General features: G+C 46.5%; 1 protein-coding gene across 1 annotated transcript in view; it reads right to left on the minus strand.

Moving 5' to 3' along the window:
- MIA3 (MIA SH3 domain ER export factor 3) overlaps positions 1-17,041 on the minus strand; it is a 132,830-nt gene extending 115,789 nt beyond the window's left edge. Inside the window, exons 1-2 of the mRNA XM_040351409.1 lie at positions 16,861-17,041; positions 2,072-2,205 (exon numbers count right to left, since the gene is read on the minus strand). Of these exons, the coding sequence (XP_040207343.1) occupies positions 2,072-2,205; positions 16,861-16,984 (258 nt within the window). The 5' untranslated portion in view covers positions 16,985-17,041. The remainder of the gene's footprint in view (positions 1-2,071; positions 2,206-16,860) is intronic.
- Between the last annotated feature and the right edge of the window lie 829 nt (positions 17,042-17,870).

Here is a 17,870-nt window from a genome sequence, read left to right on the forward strand (position 1 = left end):
GAAATTCAGAAATGATCCCTTATGTCTACATTAATTACAAAGTCACGGTGAGCAATGACAAGGCACCTCGCCATATTTACAAAGTGGGTGAGGCGCAGATAATTACCAAAAACACAGGAAATCCAGGGTGCAGGGACATTTCCTTAACCCCTTCATGACCAGAGCTCACTGAGCCGTAGATCCCCAGACCAAACTTAGCAGCAGCATTACTGAGTACATGTCTCTGACTAAAGGTGGGCACACATATTTCATTATGACCCTATGATCTCATCGCAAATAAAATAAATCACACTGAATAAAGATTGCAAACCAAAGCTCCTTCATTCATCCAATTTATTCACTTTTATTCACTTGGATGTGGAGGAATTTTTTTCGAGCAGTTTGATCAATTGAACAATTAGTGATCGTTATCAATAGATTTATAAATGTAACCACTTAGGCCCCATGCACACGAGACGCTGGTAAACTCGAGTTCAGAGGCATTTGGGCATTTTTTTCAACTGCCCCTGAACACATTTAATGTTATCCTATGTGTCCATGCACACATTCACGTTTTTTTTGCGTTTTAAAGCAGTTGGGTTTAGGTTCGTTTTTTGAGACGCAAAATTTTGGGTTCAGACGCAAACGTTTTTGCGTTTCAAAGCTTTGGGAGGGTCTACAATGTCTTTGTTATGAACGCTGATAGCCGCAAACGCGGCAAAACGCGTTTTAAACCCCGATTTTTGCCTTTGAAAACTTGAGTTTACATGTGTTTGCATTTGCTTCTCGTGTGCATGGGGCCTTAGGTTCCATGCACACTGGACGCTAAAATAATGTTATAAAAACGCCAGTAGCTTTGCAGTGAGTCTTTAAACGTTTTTTAAAATTTTTGCAATAGCGTTTTAGCGTTTTTTACATTTTTTTTTCAATGGATCAAAAAAGTTTGAGCGTTTATTGACGTTTTTCAGCGTTTATGAATGTTTGGCGTTTTTTGTGGTCAGAAAAACTACTCCTGAACGTGATTTTAGAACGTTCAGACAACAGCCCATAAACTACACTGCTGATAAACGTCCAAAATAACGTCCATGTGTGCATGGACACATAGGATAACATGGAGTGGAGTTTATAAGCTATTAAAAAAAAAACACCCAAACTCCAAAAAACAGCAGTTTATGAGCTCCAGTGTGCGTGGAGCCTAAAAGATTGTCTGGCTGCAAGAAAAAAAAACAACATGTAATAACATATGGCCAGCTTTCGACTTAGCAAGACCCATTTTCCATTAGGCCCCTTTCACACTGCTGGACTGATCGGATCTGCCTGTCAGTTTTTCAGCCGGACCTTTTTGGACCGTCCATTGTTCTCTATGGAGCGGCGGATGTCACCCGAACATGTCTGCTGACACCCGTCAACATCCAATCCAGTCCGCTAAAAACAGACGTTACCCATCCATCCGGCGGATTGTATCAGATGATGGTTAGGCCTCGTACACACGATAGGCTAACCAGAAAACAACGGTCTGATGGACCGTTTTCATCGGTCAAAACCGATCGTGTGTGGGCCCCATAGGTTATTTAACCGTCGGTTAAAAAAAAGCCAACTTGCGTTAAATTTAACCGATGGATTCCTAACCGATAGGTCAAAACCGATCGTTAGTAGGCATGACCATCGGTTAAAAATCCACGCATGCTCAGAATCAAGTCGACACATGCTTGGAAGCATTGAACTTCATTTTTTTCAGCACGTCGTTCTGTTTTACGTCACCGCGTTCTGACACGATCGGTTATTTAACCGATGGTGTGTAGGCGCGACGGACCATCAGTCAGCTTCATCGGTTAACCGATGACAACGGTCCTTCAGACCGTTCTCATTGGATGGACTGATCGTGTGTACGCGGCTTTAGAGGGAAATGGACGGTGGGCTGTGTCTGCTCTGCATATCGGAGCGGACATAGACCTATCACCCGTCTGCTTAGCAGGTATCAGCAGACAGATCCCCCCACGCCCCCTGCTGAGCAGGCGGATGTACTGATGGACTTTTAAAACAGGAAATAGGCAGACCAGTTTGTAGAACAAAACATGCAACATTCACTTACACTTCCTGCCCAAAGTTGGCTCGATCTCCCGTCCAGTTTATGGTAAACATATATTAATTCGTCCTTCTTAAAATTCACAAAGCGGCAGTCTGGACCCGTGAAATCCGCTATGGCTTTACCCCTGCATATCAACTCTGCGGAAAGAAACAGAAGCGTGTTATTAAAAATACACATGTACTGTATGAATTCACTCTCCTGCATGCACAGATGTGTCGGCGGTGTCTTCCAGGCATCTGGGACCTAACAGAGACCGGTGGTGCATCTGCGCACATGCAGTGGATTTCTGCTTGTGCGCACAAACACTGCCAGCTTCTGGCAGATTGCCACTGTACCGCCTGGCTGCGTCTGTGGGCACACACAGAAATCCGTTGCTTTGCAGCACAAAAAAAGGACAGGAAAGTAAAAATTATAATGCATTTTTTAACCCATTTGTGTAAGGGGGTGGGGGAGGGTTATAAAAGAAAAAAAAATTGATTTAGCAAGCCTAGGGGCGCCTGGGAACTGGTGTTCCTACTCTCTTTTCTCTGCAACAAGCAACTAAGTCTCAGCATCAGCCGCCACTCCGTTCGCAGAGAGGTGCAGTGGCAGCGGAGGCCTGTGTCCCGACTCCCGAAAGAATGGAAGCAAGCAAACATTCATTGATGGGCGCTGGTGAGGCTGCATTTGATGGGCGCTGGTGAGGCTGCATTTGATGGGAGCTGGTGAGGCTGCATTTGATGGGAGCTGGTGAGGCTGCATTTGATGGGAGCTGGTAAGGGCTGCATTTGATGGGAGCTGGTAAGGGCTGCATTTGATGGGAGCTGGTAAGGGCTGCATTTGATGGGAGCTGGTAAGGGCTGCATTTGATGGGAGCTGGTAAGGGCTGCATTTGATGGGAGCTGGTAAGGGCTGCATTTGATGGGCGCTGGTGAGGCTGCATTTGATGGGCGCTGGTGAGGCTGCATTTGGTGGGCGCTGGTGAGGCTGCATTTGGTGGGCGCTGGTGAGGCTGCATTTGGTGGGCGCTGGTGAGGCTGCATTTGATGGGCGCTGGTGAGGCTGCATTTGATGGGCGCTGGTGAGGCTGCATTTGGTGGGCGCTGGTGAGGCTGCATTTGGTGGGCGCTGGTGAGGCTGCATTTGGTGGGCGCTGGTGAGGCTGCATTTGGTGGGCGCTGGTGAGGCTGCATTTGGTGGGAGCTGGTGAGGCTGCATTTGGTGGGCGCTGGTGAGGCTGCATTTGGTGGGAGCGGTGAGGCTGCATTTGGTGGGAGCTGGTGAGGCTGCATTTGGTGGGAGCTGGTGAGGCTGCATTTGGTGGGAGCTGGTGAGGCTGCATTTGGTGGGAGCTGGTGAGGCTGCATTTGGTGGGAGCTGGTGAGGCTGCATTTGGTGGGAGCTTGTGAGGCTGCATTTGGTGGGAGCTGGTGAGGCTGCATTTGGTGGGTGCTGGTGAGGCTGCATTTGATGGGCGCTGGTGTGGCTGCATTTGATGGGCGCTTCATTAAAAAGGCGGGGTATACATGGGCAGGACAAAGAGGGGGAAGCCAGGGGGTACGGCAAAATTAGGTTTTGCCTAGGGTGTCAAAAATCCTTGCACCAGCCCTGCATGAAATATGTACAAAGCATATCCTTCTATAGTATGTAATTGTTTCAATCAAGAGCAACAAGTGTAATTTCTGTCTGCTGCTTCATTCCTCTGCTATCAGCATGAGTCACTTCTGACAAGTTTTCCTAATACCAAAAGAAAAATGGTGACAGGGGAGGGACCTCCAGCTGACTGACAGCCTCAGCTCTGTTCCTGTGTGAAGGGGGGTGTGTCTCTTCCCTCCAATCAGCTGTCCTCACTAAGCGGTACAAATTAAAATCTTTGTGCAAAGGTTTACATATGTAACACATAAATGAACATTGCCCTCAAGTCATTCATATAGAAAGACTAAAGGCCTTCAGTCGTTCTGAGCGTTTGTTATAGCTGTCTACACTGTGTGCATCTCCCCTGGCCCTAAGGGTCAGTTGACACCAGATTGTGGTGCGGGAAATCTGCGTTCCGTATGCGTTTCCCACACTGCGTTCAAAACACAATCTGCAGCGTGTGCCAATACTAAGGTAATGACACCCCAAACTCACTGCGCTTGCCCGCACCTGATCTCTTCTTACACAAGTACCATGCAATCCAGTTGCAGCGAGTTTCCAAAAGTACTGAATGCACTATTTTTGGTGTGCGGTGCAGTGCGATTTTTGCCCATTCAGAATAAATGGGTAGAAATCACACTGCACAGAACTGCATGTGAATCGCACAGCAACGCAGCGCACGCTCCTGTGCAATTCCCGGTGTGAAACGGCCCTCAATGCGTATTATTAGGCAGCAGAGGCCGGGCAGAAAACTGAAGGCCAAGGGCATTCTGCACTACAGACTATGATTGACACATTTATGGCTGGTAGGAGTTTAAGCAAAGAGCCATTAGGCCGTGACGGCAGGGCAGGATAACCTCTGCATTCATTTATTCTAAATGAATGACTTTATGTAAAAAAAAAAAAATATATTTTTTAAAGCGGAGCTCCACCCTAAAGTGGAACTCCCGCTAATCGGATCCCTCCTTCCCTCCGGTGTCACATTTGACACCTTTCAGGGGGGAGGGGGGTGCAGATACCTGTCTTTGCACCCACTTCCGGACACCGGGTAGGACGTCACCTCCCACCCCCCCCCCCCCCGTTGTGTTCTGGGAATACTCCACTCCCAGAGCACAGCGGGAGCCAATCAGCAGGCGCAGCGCGACTCGCGCATGAGCCGTAGGGAACCGCGCAGTGAAACCAGAGCGATTCACTTCCTGGTTCCCTCACCTCACACAGTTAGCTGCTCTTTGTTGTATAAAATGTGTTGTGCTCTTGATTTCCTCTCTGTTCAACTGGCCACAGACATGAGATGAGCGTTGACGATCCGGCCTTTTTAATGAGGAGGATACCGTATTACACAATTTACTCCATTATTATTAAAGCGGAGTTCCAGGCTTTTTTTATGTTTATTAAAAGTCAGCAGCTACAAAAAGCATAGATGCTGGCTTTTAATAAACATACACTTACCTGCTCCACTGTCCAGCGGCTCACCGCCCGGAGCACCGCTCCTCTCCACCGGCGCCTCCATTCTAACTGTGGGCACCCGGCCGTGACAGCTTTTGGCTTCACGGCTGGGCACTCACTGCGCATGCGCGAGCGGCGCTGTGCTACCTGAGTGGACAGGCGAACTTTGTGAGGCGACCTCAGCGCGACTTGAACGTGAACTTAAAGTCGCCTCCAGGACAGGGGACTTTGCCAGTGGCCAATCAAAGAGTAATCAACTCTGTGGGAGGGAGGGGTTTGCCGAGAAAACTATTTTTACTTCCTGGAAAATTGCTTCAGTTAAGACAGGGGACCTGACTTGGAGGCGACTTCCATTGAAATCAATGGGTACAAGTCGCCTAGAAGTCGGGTTGAAGTAGTACAGGAACCTTTTCTGAAGTCGGAGCGACTGCAGTAGTGTACATTAAGACGGCTCTCATTCACTTCCATGTAATTGGACATGTCACGTGACTTAGGGCTACTTCAAGTCGGATCCCAAGTCGCCCCTGTGTGAACCGGCTCTCACAATCTCTATTGCAGAGTTTCCCAATTCTTTTATGTAACAAGTGTAGAGACTTCTCTGCTCTCTCTGGCAGTCTGCCAAGTTTTTAACAACATTGTACATGCTAGTAGATAAGTAGAAACATTGTAACTTTTCCTTCTTAGATCAAAGGGATACAACTTCTGCGTGTAAATGCTGTAAGTTTAACCACTTAAAGTCTAAACCTTTTTCTGACACGAGTTTCTTACAAAGTTAAAATCAGATTTGTTTTTGCTAGAAAATTACTTGGAACCCCCAAACATTATGGCCCAGATTCTCGTAGATCGGCGGGCGTAACGTATCCTATTTACGTTACGCCTCCGCAACTTAGACGGGCAAGTGCAGTATTCTCAAAGCACTTGCTCCATAAGTTGCGGCGGTAAGTTGTAGCGTGAATAGGCCGGCGTAAGCCCGCCTAATTCAAATTTGGAAGATATGGGCGTGTGTTATGTGACCCCATGTAAATGACACTTTTTACGAACGGCGCATGCGCCGTCCATGGACATATCCTAGGGTGCATTGCTCCAAAGTACGCCGCAAGGACGTATTGGTTTCAACGTGAACGTAAATGACGTCCAGCCCCATTCACGGACGACTTACGCAAACGACGTAAAATTTTCAAAATTCAACGTGGGAACGACGGCCATACTTAACATTGTTACGCCGCATGTATGCCTCATATAGCAGGGGTAACTTTACGCCGGGAAAAGCCTAACGTAAACGGCGTATCTGTACTGCGTCGGCCGGGCGTACGTTCGTGAATTCGCGTATCTAGCTGATTTACATATTTCTAGGTGTAAATCAGCGTACACGCCCCTAGCGGCCAGCGTAAATATGCAGTTAAGATCCGACGGCGTAAGAGACTTACGCAGGTCGGATCTGATAGAAATCTATGCGTAACTGATTCTAAGAATCAGGCGCATAGATACGACGGCTCAGACTCAGAGATACGACGGCGTATCTGGAGATACGCCGTCGTATCTCCTTTGAGAATCTGGGCCTATATATTTTTAGCAGAGACCCTAGGGAATAAAATGGCGATTGTTGCAATATTTTATGTCGCACTGTATTTGCACAGTGGTCTTTCAAATGCATTTTTTTGCAAAACATAAATAAAATTCAATGAAAAAAAAAAAAAAAAAACGAAACCGTAAAGTTAGCCTAATTTTTTTGTTTAATGTAAAAAAATATTATTTTACGCCGCGATAATCATGATCTATCTTCTAAGCAAAAAAAAATTGCGATTCTCATTTTAGCCAGAATCGTGCAGCTCTACTATAGAGTCTCCCTCTGTGCAAGTGCAATCAACACCCTTGCTGAATGACTGTGTTTTAAGCCTAAGGCCCCTTTCACATTGGAGCGGGAGCCGCGGTGGCGGTATAGCGCCGCTACAAATAGCGGCGCTATACCGCCGGGATTGCCACGGGAATCGGCCCCTAGCAGTGCGGTATTAACCCACGCTAGCGGCCAATAAAGGGTTAATACCACCCGCAATGCGCCTCTGCAGAGGCGCATTGCGGGCGGTATTGCCGCGGTTTCCCATTGTTTTAAATGGGAAGGAGCGGTGAAGGAGCGGTATACACACCGCTCCTCTCACCGCTCCAAAGATGCTGCTGACAGGAGATTTTTTTCTCTCCTACCAGCGCATCGCATCAGTGTGAAAGCACTCGGGCTTTCACATTGAGTATGCAGTGCAGGAGTTTTTCAGGCGGTATAGCAGCGCTATTGTTAGAGCTGTACCGCCTGAAAAACTCCTCAGTGTGAAAGGGGTCTTACTTTCTAAGTATAGTGGGTAAAGACTCATGCTTATATTAATCTATTGCAGGATATGGATGCATATCATTTTTGGAAGTGTTGTTTCCAAGTTTAGCACTGTTAATATTTTATTCTATTACATTTTACCATTATTGAATGAAGTATATTTTTTATTAGACTTGCTGAATGACTACTGAAATAAAACCAATTACACCAAGGCACTGTACTGTTTTCAGAGATTTGGAGCAGATGTGCACAAAGCGCATGGGACAATAAAGCTGGCCATACACAGGAAGAAATGTACCAATTTCCCCATCCACACCAACCAGCGTGGATGGATGAATCTGCAGTGACAGCCATTATATCCTGATGGCCACGACCTGTGGCTGTCAGAACACCCAAACAGTGATTGCGTCTGAATTTTTCATTCCACCCCTTTGATTTTTTTTTTTTTATTGAGATCAAAGAATAAAAAATTTAAAAAATGGTCCCAACAGGGCCACCCACAGCTCGAATTTCAGATGGTTCATCGTGAACTGGCCAAAATCCATTCAATGTATATCCAGCTTAAAGCACTGCAGCATTAATAAGCAAGAAGCAGAGTTTACATTTGTAAAGAATGGACTTCTTTACAAATCTATGCTTCTATCTATGCTTCTTTGTACAGAAATAATTTAAAAATGTAATCATTTTAAAATGATTAAAAATTATACAAGTGTACAAAAAGTGTACAAGTGTACAAAAAAAAATAACAACACACAAAGCAATGTTAACACTAATTGGATTTGCATACATATCTAAAAAAAAATAAAAAAAATCAACCTTGAAAAGAGACTGTAGATTTTCTTTGGGTCACGCTGACACTAGGAAGGAGAAGGAACAGCTGGGAGACGGTATGTAAACAATGGAAGATTCCTCACCTGCCCCCACTGCCTAATACAGAACACCACCCCCATCATTCCTTGTATTTACAAAGCCACGACAAAGGAGAAGCAGCTGACAGCTTGGCAAGTGGGGGCCGTACCTAGATTGCACTATAGTACCGCGTTGGAGTGCTGCTACTGGCTGCAAGATTTGCAGCAAATGGCAATTATTTAAAATGATTATATAATACATAATGGTAAACAATGTGGCACTGTGGTCATCAGATCGCCTTCACATTGGTACAGTACTGAAGGGGGGGGGGGGGGGGGGGTCTGCAATATAAAGCCGTGACAAACTATAAGATTACTGTCAACATTTTAACCTGTATCCAAAGGTGATTATAGAGGAAGGACCACCATAGAGAATAAGAAAATTCAGTTTTTCGTTGCCAACATCCATAGGAGTGCGCAACCTATTGCATTAGGATGTGCACCCCAAAGCTCAAACACATACTATCAATCACTCACCAAAAAAGTGAAGGGGCCGGTAAGTTACATATTTACCGACCCCTTCCTCCACTCATCCTAAAACATCCCCGCAGCAGCAGCCGGAGGGAGAGGAAAGTAGGCGGTAGGCGAAAAGACGGCAGTGCTGGGGGGGGGGGGGACAAGGGGGGAGCCAGGGCAGTAGGGGGAGTTTTTGCTGCACAGGGTGATTAGGGTGTGCCAATATTTATGTTATAGAAAACTAAAAGGAAGAGTACCCCCTGGTACTACGGGACTTTATGGGCAAACTATTATACACAAAGGGGGTTATTTACTAAAGGCAAATCCACTTTGCACTACAAATGCAAACTACAAGTGCAACACTGAAAGTGCACATGGAAGTGCAGTCGCTGTAGATCTGAGGGGGACATGCAAGGAAAAAAAAACACAGCATTTTAGCTTGCACATGATTGGATGAGAAAATCAGCAGAGCTTCCCCTCATTTCAGATCTACCCCTCAGATTTACAGCGACTGCACTTCCAAGTACACTTCGCACTTGTAGTTTGCACTTGTACTGCAAAGTGGATTTGGCTTTTGTAAATATCCCCCAATGTATCGTAAAAACACCAAATTTATTGATATTTAACCACTTCAGATCCGTAGGACGTCCTGGGACGTCCTCCACTTTGAGCGGTGATATCTGAATGATGCCTGCAGCTGCAGGCATCATTCAGATATCGCCGTCTTCAGCTGGCGATTCGGTGCACCAGAACGATCAAAGCGGCGGTTCCACCGCTCGATCGTTCTTCTAGGCAGCGGGAAGGAACGTCCCCCCCCCTCCCGCCGCCATCCGGTGCTTCTCCGGGCTCTCCCGTGCCATCGGGGGGCCGGAGAGCGAATCGGCCGGCGCTCGTTGGTGAACCATAGAGATGACTGGTGACCAGACGGTCACAGTCATCTCTATGACCGTCGGAGGGCCGGGCGCGACGTTATGACGTCACGCCCGGTACCCGGAAGTAAACAAAGCCGCTATCGCGGCTGTCGGCATGTAATCGGTAAAAAAAATGTCACCGATTTCATGCTTGTAAGCCTGTAGGAGAGATGTGGGGTCTTATTGACCCCACATCTCTCCATAAAGAGGACCTGTCACAGTGATTCCTATTACAAGGGATGTTTACATTCCTTGTAATAGGAATAAAAGCGATCAAAAAAAAAAAAAAAGTGTAAAAATAAAAAAATGAAGTAAAAAAATAAAATAAAATAATAAAAAAAAAAAATTAAAATGCCTCTGTCCCGGTCGCTCGCGTGCAGAAGCGAACGCGCATGCAAGTCCCGCCCACATATGTAAACTCCGTTCAAACCCCACATGTGAGGTATCATCGCGTGCGTTAGAGCGTGTGCAACAATTCTAGCACTACTAGACCTACTCTGTAACTCAAAAATAGTAACCTTTAAAAAAATTTAAAGCGTTGCCTATGGAGATTTTTAAGTACCGAAGTTTGGCGCCATTCCATGAGTGTGCGCAATTTTAAAGCGTTACATGTTAGGTATCTATTTAATCGGCGTAACATCGTCTTTCACATTATACAAAAAAGTTGGGCTAACTTTACTGTTTTGTTATTTTTTAATTCATGAAACTGTTTTTTTCCCTAAAAAAAGGCATTTGAAAAATTAATGCGCAAATACCATGCGAGAAAAAAAGTTGCAATTACCGCCATTTTATTCCCTAGGGGGTCTGCTAAAAAAAATATATAATGTTTGGGGGTTCTGATTAATTTTCTAGCAAAAAAATTGTGATTTTTACATTGAGGAGAAAAGTGACAAAATAGGCCCGGTAACGAAGTGGTTAAAGATTAAAAACATTGTAGTGGTGTAGCACATCACCGTACATATTATACAATACAGCATACAGATAAGGTACCATGCTCAAAAAGAATTAGCCCTAAGGAGAAATTTTTTTTAAAATCATGTAGCTCTTTTTGAGCATGGCACCTTATCTGTATGCTGTATTGCAGGGATATGCAATTAGCCGATCTCCAGCTGTTGCAAAACTACAAGTCCCATCATGCCTCTGCCTCTGGGTGTCGCTTGTGACTGTCAGAGTCTTGCTATGCCTCATGGGACTTGTAGTTCTAAAACAGCTGGAGGTCCACTAATTGCATATCCCTGTTGTACACCCAAGGCGATCCAAATTCCTTGAAGGACCTAAAAACACAGCGACCACCAAGGTTAACACTATAAAAGCAGTTTACTGTGTCTTTAAAGGGAAATTATAAGGACCCATATACACCATGTACTTGTGTGCATTACCATGTCTGCAAATAAGTGAAAATAGGCTCTAAGAGTTGTAAAGGAAAAAAAAATGATGCTGAAATTACTGTTTACAGGGTATAGAGACATAATAGTTAACTGATTCCTTTTAAAAATGATTAAAAATAGATGAAATCAATCATATAATGTACTTACAGTTTCAGTTTCGTTTTTGCATGCTGTTTCCTGATGTACAGAGACACAGAGCCAATACAGGGCAGTGATGCTTTGTAAAACAAAACTGATTGGTGCTGTGGGGTTTTAGACACACAGGGCCTGATTCAGATACAGTGGCGTATCTGTCCGGCCCGCGTAACGTATCTCCGATACGTTACGCCGCTTTAACTTTGGGCGCAAGTTCTTTATTCAGAAAGAACTTGCCCCCTTAGTTACGGCGGCGTAACGTATGTGTTGCGGCGTAAGGCCGCGTAATTCAAATGGGGATGTAGGGGGCCTGTTTTATTAAAATTTTGGTTGACCCCGCGTTTGACGTATTATTTGAATGGCGCATGCGCCGTCCGTAAAATATCCCAGTGTGCATTGCTCTAAATGACGTCGCAAGAACGTCATTGGTTTCGACGTGAACGTAAATTACGTCCAGCCCTATTCACGAACGACTTACGCAAACGACGTAAAATTTCAAAACTCGGCGCGGGAACGACGGCCATACTTAACATTAGCTACCCCTAATATAGCAGGGGTAACTATACGCGGAAAAAGCCAAACGCAAACGATGTAAAAAAACAGCGCCGGGCGGTCGTTCGTTTCTGAATCGGCGTAAATGCTCATTTGCATATTTGTCGCGTAAAGATACGGAAGCGCCACCTAGCGGCCAGCTGGGAATTGCAGCCTAAGATCCGACGGTGTAAGACACTTACACCTGTCGGATCTTAGGGATATTTATGCGTAACCTAATTCTATGAATCAGGCGCATAGATACGACGGCCGGACTCAGAGATACGACGGCGAATCTAAGATACACCGTCGTATCTTCTTTCTGAATCCGGGCCACAGTAATCACACCTCCTTGATTAGTGACCACAGAGAGAAAGCTCCCATGACTTTTTTCATCAGGAAACAGACAACCAGGAAGTGTTCAGAACAGAGAAGGATTAGAGCAAAAACGAACAATGAGGACATGAAACCAGGACTGCAGTAAGGTAAAGGAAGCTATTTAGCTAAAAAAAAAATCCTTTAGTGACCCTATAAAGCGCATGTAAACTCTCTTATTTGCTCTATTTTAGTCTTTTAAATATACCATTGAACAGTGTTATTATATCTGAGAAGTGCAAAAAAAAAATACTACTACGGTCATTACATCTAAGGATAGGTAAGCTGCAATACTATACATTTTTGTTCTTAGGTTTAGATACACTTTAAAGTAGTGCTGCCCTCTTGCTTAAAGTGGTAAAAGAAGAAGGTAAAAAACCTTTATGCAGCAGCCTCTCATCTCTATCCAGCAATGTCCATGAGAGCATTGCCTTTCTGGAAACTCGCACTCCTAATTGGCCATTGGCTCCCGCTGCTGTCAATCACAGCCAGTGAGCCAATCAGGAGATGGAGGGGGCGGGGCCGATCCACAGCTCCATGTGTAAATGGGCACACCGAGCCACAGATCAGGAGAGCGGCGGCTGCTTGGGTGCCCCCACAGGAATGAGGAGCCAGAAGCGCCGGCAGGGAACCCAAGAAGAGGAGGATCCAGGCTGCTCTGTGCTAAACCATTGCACAGAGCAAGTAAGTATAACATGTTTGTTTTTTATTTTGTTTTTCTTTAAACAAGGCTTTAATATCACTTTAAAAAGCTAAAAGGTCAGTAGCTACAAATACAGTAGCCTCTGACTTTTAAGAAACAAACCCTTGCCAACCCATGGAGTCCAGCGCTGTCCTGCCCGTAGTCAATTCCTGCTGGGCTTTCGCTTTCCAGCACCGCCATCTTGGATGTGGGAGACAGCTGTGACTTCCTGATGTCTCAAAGCCATCTCCACACTGAGCATGCGCGAGGCATGGCAGCACTGTAGGACTGGTCCTGCGGCCTCCCGGGACATGTCCCAGAGGCTGCAGGTAAGAATGGGGTGTCCAAAGTGTCTGGAACCTAGGCGGGAATTGAGGAAGTTGTAGCGGGTACCTGTCAAAAAAGGGTACCTGCTCCCCCCAAAAAAAAGGGGTGGGGGTGAGGTGGAGGATGAGCTGTACTTCCAATTTTCAGTGAAGGTGGTCTGTTTAACTTCCTCTTTAACCTAATCCTGAAACCTTACATAACCAAATTCTTAACCTTATTATGGAAAGTAGTCTGTAACTCAATCCTATAAAACGTACAACTTTACCCCACACTATCCTGACCTTACGCTTAAAGTGAAGTAAAGGTGGCAACTTTAGGCTTACACAGAGCAGGACTCTCTTCCCACCCCCCTCTTGGGCGAAACATGTCAGGATAATATACATCTTATCATCACTTATCCACAAATAACGCCATCTGACTGTGATGTGATATAATGGCAATCTGCCTAACCTCCTTCTCTCTTTTTATATGTGATATATATTTTTTAAGATGCACAAATAAACTTTGTTTAAAAAAATGTAAGCATTATGTTACTATTTATGATTAAAGCAGCGCCAAAAATCCCGCTAAAAATCTTTCCTGTATATATCTCCTGCGTCATGTCTGCCATCTCTTGTGTCATGCCCACCGTCTCTGACCATCTCTTGTGTCATGCCCACCATCTCTGACCATCTCTTGTGTCATGCCCACCGTCTCTGACCATCTCTTGTGTCATGCCCACCGTCTCTGACCATCTCTTGTGTCATGCCCACCGTCCCTGACCATCTCTTGTCATGCCCACGGTCTCTGACCATCTCTTGTGTCATGCCCACCATCTGACAATCTCTTGTGTCATCCCCGCAGTCCCTGACCATCTCTTGTGTCATCCCCGCAGTCCCTGACCATCTCTTGCGTCATCCCCGCAGTCCCTGACCATCTCTTGCGTCATCCCCGCAGTCCCTGACCATCTCTTGTGTCATGCCCACCATCCCTGACCATCTCTTGTGTCATGCCCACCGTCCCTGACCATCTCTTGTGTCATGCCCACCGTCCCTGACCATCTCTTGTGTCATGTCCACCGTCCCTGACCATCTCTTGTGTCATGTCCACCGTCCCTGACCATCTCTTGTGTCATGTCCACCGTCCCTGACCATCTCTTGTGTCATGCCCACCGTCCCTGACCATCTCTTGTGTCATGCCCGCAGTCCCTGACCATCTCTTGTGTCATGCCCGCAGTCCCCGACCATCTCTTGTGTCATGCCCACCGTCCCTGACCATCTCTTGTGTCATGCCCACCGTCCCTGACCATCTCTTGTGTCATGCCCACCATCTCTTGTGTCATGGCCACCGTCCCTGACCATCTCTTGTGTCATGCCCACCATCCCTGACCATCTCTTGTGTCATGCCCACCATCTCTGACCATCTCTTGTGTCATGCCCACCATCTCTGACCATCTCTTGTGTCATGCCCACCGTCCCTGACCATCTCTTGTGTCATGCCCACCGTCCCTGACCATCTTTTGCATCATTTCTGAAGTCTCTGATCATCTCTTTTATTGTGTCCACAGTCTCTAACCATCTTGTGTCATATCCCTAGTCCCTGGCCATCTCTTGTGTCATACCCACCATCCCTGACCATCTCTTGTGTCATCCCGCAGTCCCTGACCATCTCTTGTGTCATGCTCTGCCATCTGACCATCTCTTGTGTCATGCCCGCAGTCCCTGACCATCTCTTGTGTCATGCCCACCGTCCCTGACCATCTCTTGTGTCATGCCCACCGTCCCTAACCATCTCTTGTGTCATGCCCACCGTCCCTGACCATCTCTTGTGTCATGCCCACCGTCCCTGACCATCTCTTGTGTCATGCCCACCGTCCCTGACCATCTCTTGTGTCATGCCCACCGTCCCTGACCATCTCTTGTGTCATGCCCACCATCTCTTGTGTCATGGCCACCGTCCCTGACCATCTCTTGTGTCATGCCCACCATCCCTGACCATCTCTTGTGTCATGCCCACCATCTCTGACCATCTCTTGTGTCATGCCCACCGTCCCTGACCATCTCTTGTGTCATGCCCACCGTCCCTGACCATCTTTTGCATCATTTCTGAAGTCTCTGATCATCTCTTTTATTGTGTCCACAGTCTCTAACCATCTTGTGTCATATCCCTAGTCCCTGGCCATCTCTTGTGTCATACCCACCATCCCTGACCATCTCTTGTGTCATCCCGCAGTCCCTGACCATCTCTTGTGTCATGCTCTGCCATCTGACCATCTCTTGTGTCATGCCCGCAGTCCCTGACCATCTCTTGTGTCATGCCCACCGTCCCTGACCATCTCTTGTGTCATGCCCACCGTCCCTGACCATCTCTTGTGTCATGCCCACCGTCCCTGACCATCTCTTGTGTCATGCCCACCGTCCCTGACCATCTCTTGTGTCATGCCCACCGTCCCTGACCATCTCTTGTGTCATGCCCACCGTCCCTGACCATCTCTTGTGTCATGCCCACCATCTCTTGTGTCATGGCCACCGTCCCTGACCATCTCTTGTGTCATGCCCACCATCCCTGACCATCTCTTGTGTCATGCCCACCATCTCTGACCATCTCTTGTGTCATGCCCACCGTCCCTGACCATCTCTTGTGTCATGCCCACCGTCCCTGACCATCTTTTGCATCATTTCTGAAGTCTCTGATCATCTCTTTTATTGTGTCCACAGTCTCTAACCATCTTGTGTCATATCCCTAGTCCCTGGCCATCTCTTGTGTCATACCCACCATCCCTGACCATCTCTTGTGTCATCCCGCAGTCCCTGACCATCTCTGTGTCATGCCCGCAGTCCCTGACCATCTCTTGTGTCATGCCTGCAGTCCCTGACCATCTCTTGTGTCATGCCTGCAGTCCCTGACCATCTCTTGTGTCATGCCCGCAGTCCCTGACCATCTCTTGTGTCATGCCCACAGTCCCTGACCATCTCTTGTGTCATGCCCGCAGTCCCTGACCATCTCTTGTACAGTAAAACCTTGGATTGCAAGCATAATTTGTTCCAGAAACATGCTTGTAATCCAAAGCACTTATATATCAAAGCAAATTTCCCCATAAGAAATAATGGAAACTCGTATTTTGCCCATAATCTTTGACTACAACTTGTTGTGTCTGCTGTCTCTGAGACACAATATTCCCCTAATTTTACATGGGGCCCTTTAGTAACATTGGGGGGGCTGCACTTGTGGCCTCAGTATCAAGAGCGTTGACCACCACTGATATAGACCATGAAACATTGAACATAACAATAATAACAATTGTTACAAAACTTGGAGGAAAACATGTACAAGTTTACAAAAACAAAATAAAAAACTACATCATTGCAGACACAGGGGGTGTTTTGGTGACTAATGTAAGCTCCAGGGACAATGCCCCAGATTACAGAGGATCGGAGCTGTGAGAAGTTCACTGGAGCCAAAGCTGAACCTTCCCCAGGCCAGGCAACCCCCCCATGCTGGGACATCCCCACCCCCCAGCCTGTGCACCCCCCTGACCTTCCATGGAAGGAGGGAAGTGTGCAGGAAGTGACAGCAACAACCATAAACTGAACGTGCAACACAAACAAGTCCAAATATAAGAAAGTGCGGACAAAGTAATCAGATTGTAGGTGGAAGGAGGGGTCCTGTGTGTAGTGTGATCTCCCCTCCTCCCCCTCCCCCCACACTCCCCTCACTCACTGCTACACTCCGGGTCGGCGCAGCGCTTGGTGCCGGAGAAGGTTCGCTCCTGAGCTGAGCCGGGGGGGGACAGGAGAGCGGTCAGCAGCAGCAGCAGAGAGAGGTGCCGGCTGGCTGCAGCCATGTCAGTTGCAGGGTGGCGGTGTCCTGTGTATGGCCGGGAAGGAGCATGAGCAGACGGAGGCAGACACGTCAGCAGGAGACAGCACAGCAAGGAGAAGGAGGGGGCTGGGAGAGAGAGGGAGGATGGAGGGATGGGATGTGCTGTGCTGCTGGAGTATGGGGGGGAAGCACAGCCTGGGGGGACTACAAGTACCAGCTGCACCTGGGAACCTGTCTACTCAGCCTATAGAGTCAGAGATCTCTAATTTCTCTACATACATAGTACATATACAGCTGTTATATAATATTATAATGAGCAGATCTATATATCCTGGGGGACTACAAGTACCAGCTGCACCTGGGATCCTGTCTACTCTACCTATACAGTCAGAGATCTCTAGATTCCCTACATACATATTACATCTACTGCTTTTATATAATATTATAATGAGCAGATCTATACAGCCTGGAGGACTACAAGTACCAGCAGGGCAGCCATCAGGAATTATGGGACCCCTTACACAGCTTCAGGCATGGCCCCCTGGGGCAGAGAACCGGGGGGGGGGGACCTCTGGGCCCTTTAATAAAACATAAATATATATATACAAATTATTATTTTTTTTATAAATAAAAATTACAAAAAAGGGGGGTTGCCATCCGGGACCTCTAGGCCATTTAATAATAATAATAATAAAAATAATAAAAAAGAAACCTCTGGGCCCTTTAATAAAATAAAAAAAAATATATATATATATATGAAATAAAATAATATAAAAAAAACAATTTTTTATTATAAAAAAAGGGGGGTTGCCATCCGGGGCCCTGGGGACCTCTGGGCCCTTTAATAATAATAATAATAATAATAATAATAATATTATATATATATATATATATATATATATATATAT

The sequence above is a fragment of the Rana temporaria genome, chromosome 4 (assembly GCF_905171775.1).
Source record: "Rana temporaria chromosome 4, aRanTem1.1, whole genome shotgun sequence".
Taxonomy (NCBI): Eukaryota; Metazoa; Chordata; class Amphibia; order Anura; family Ranidae; genus Rana; species Rana temporaria.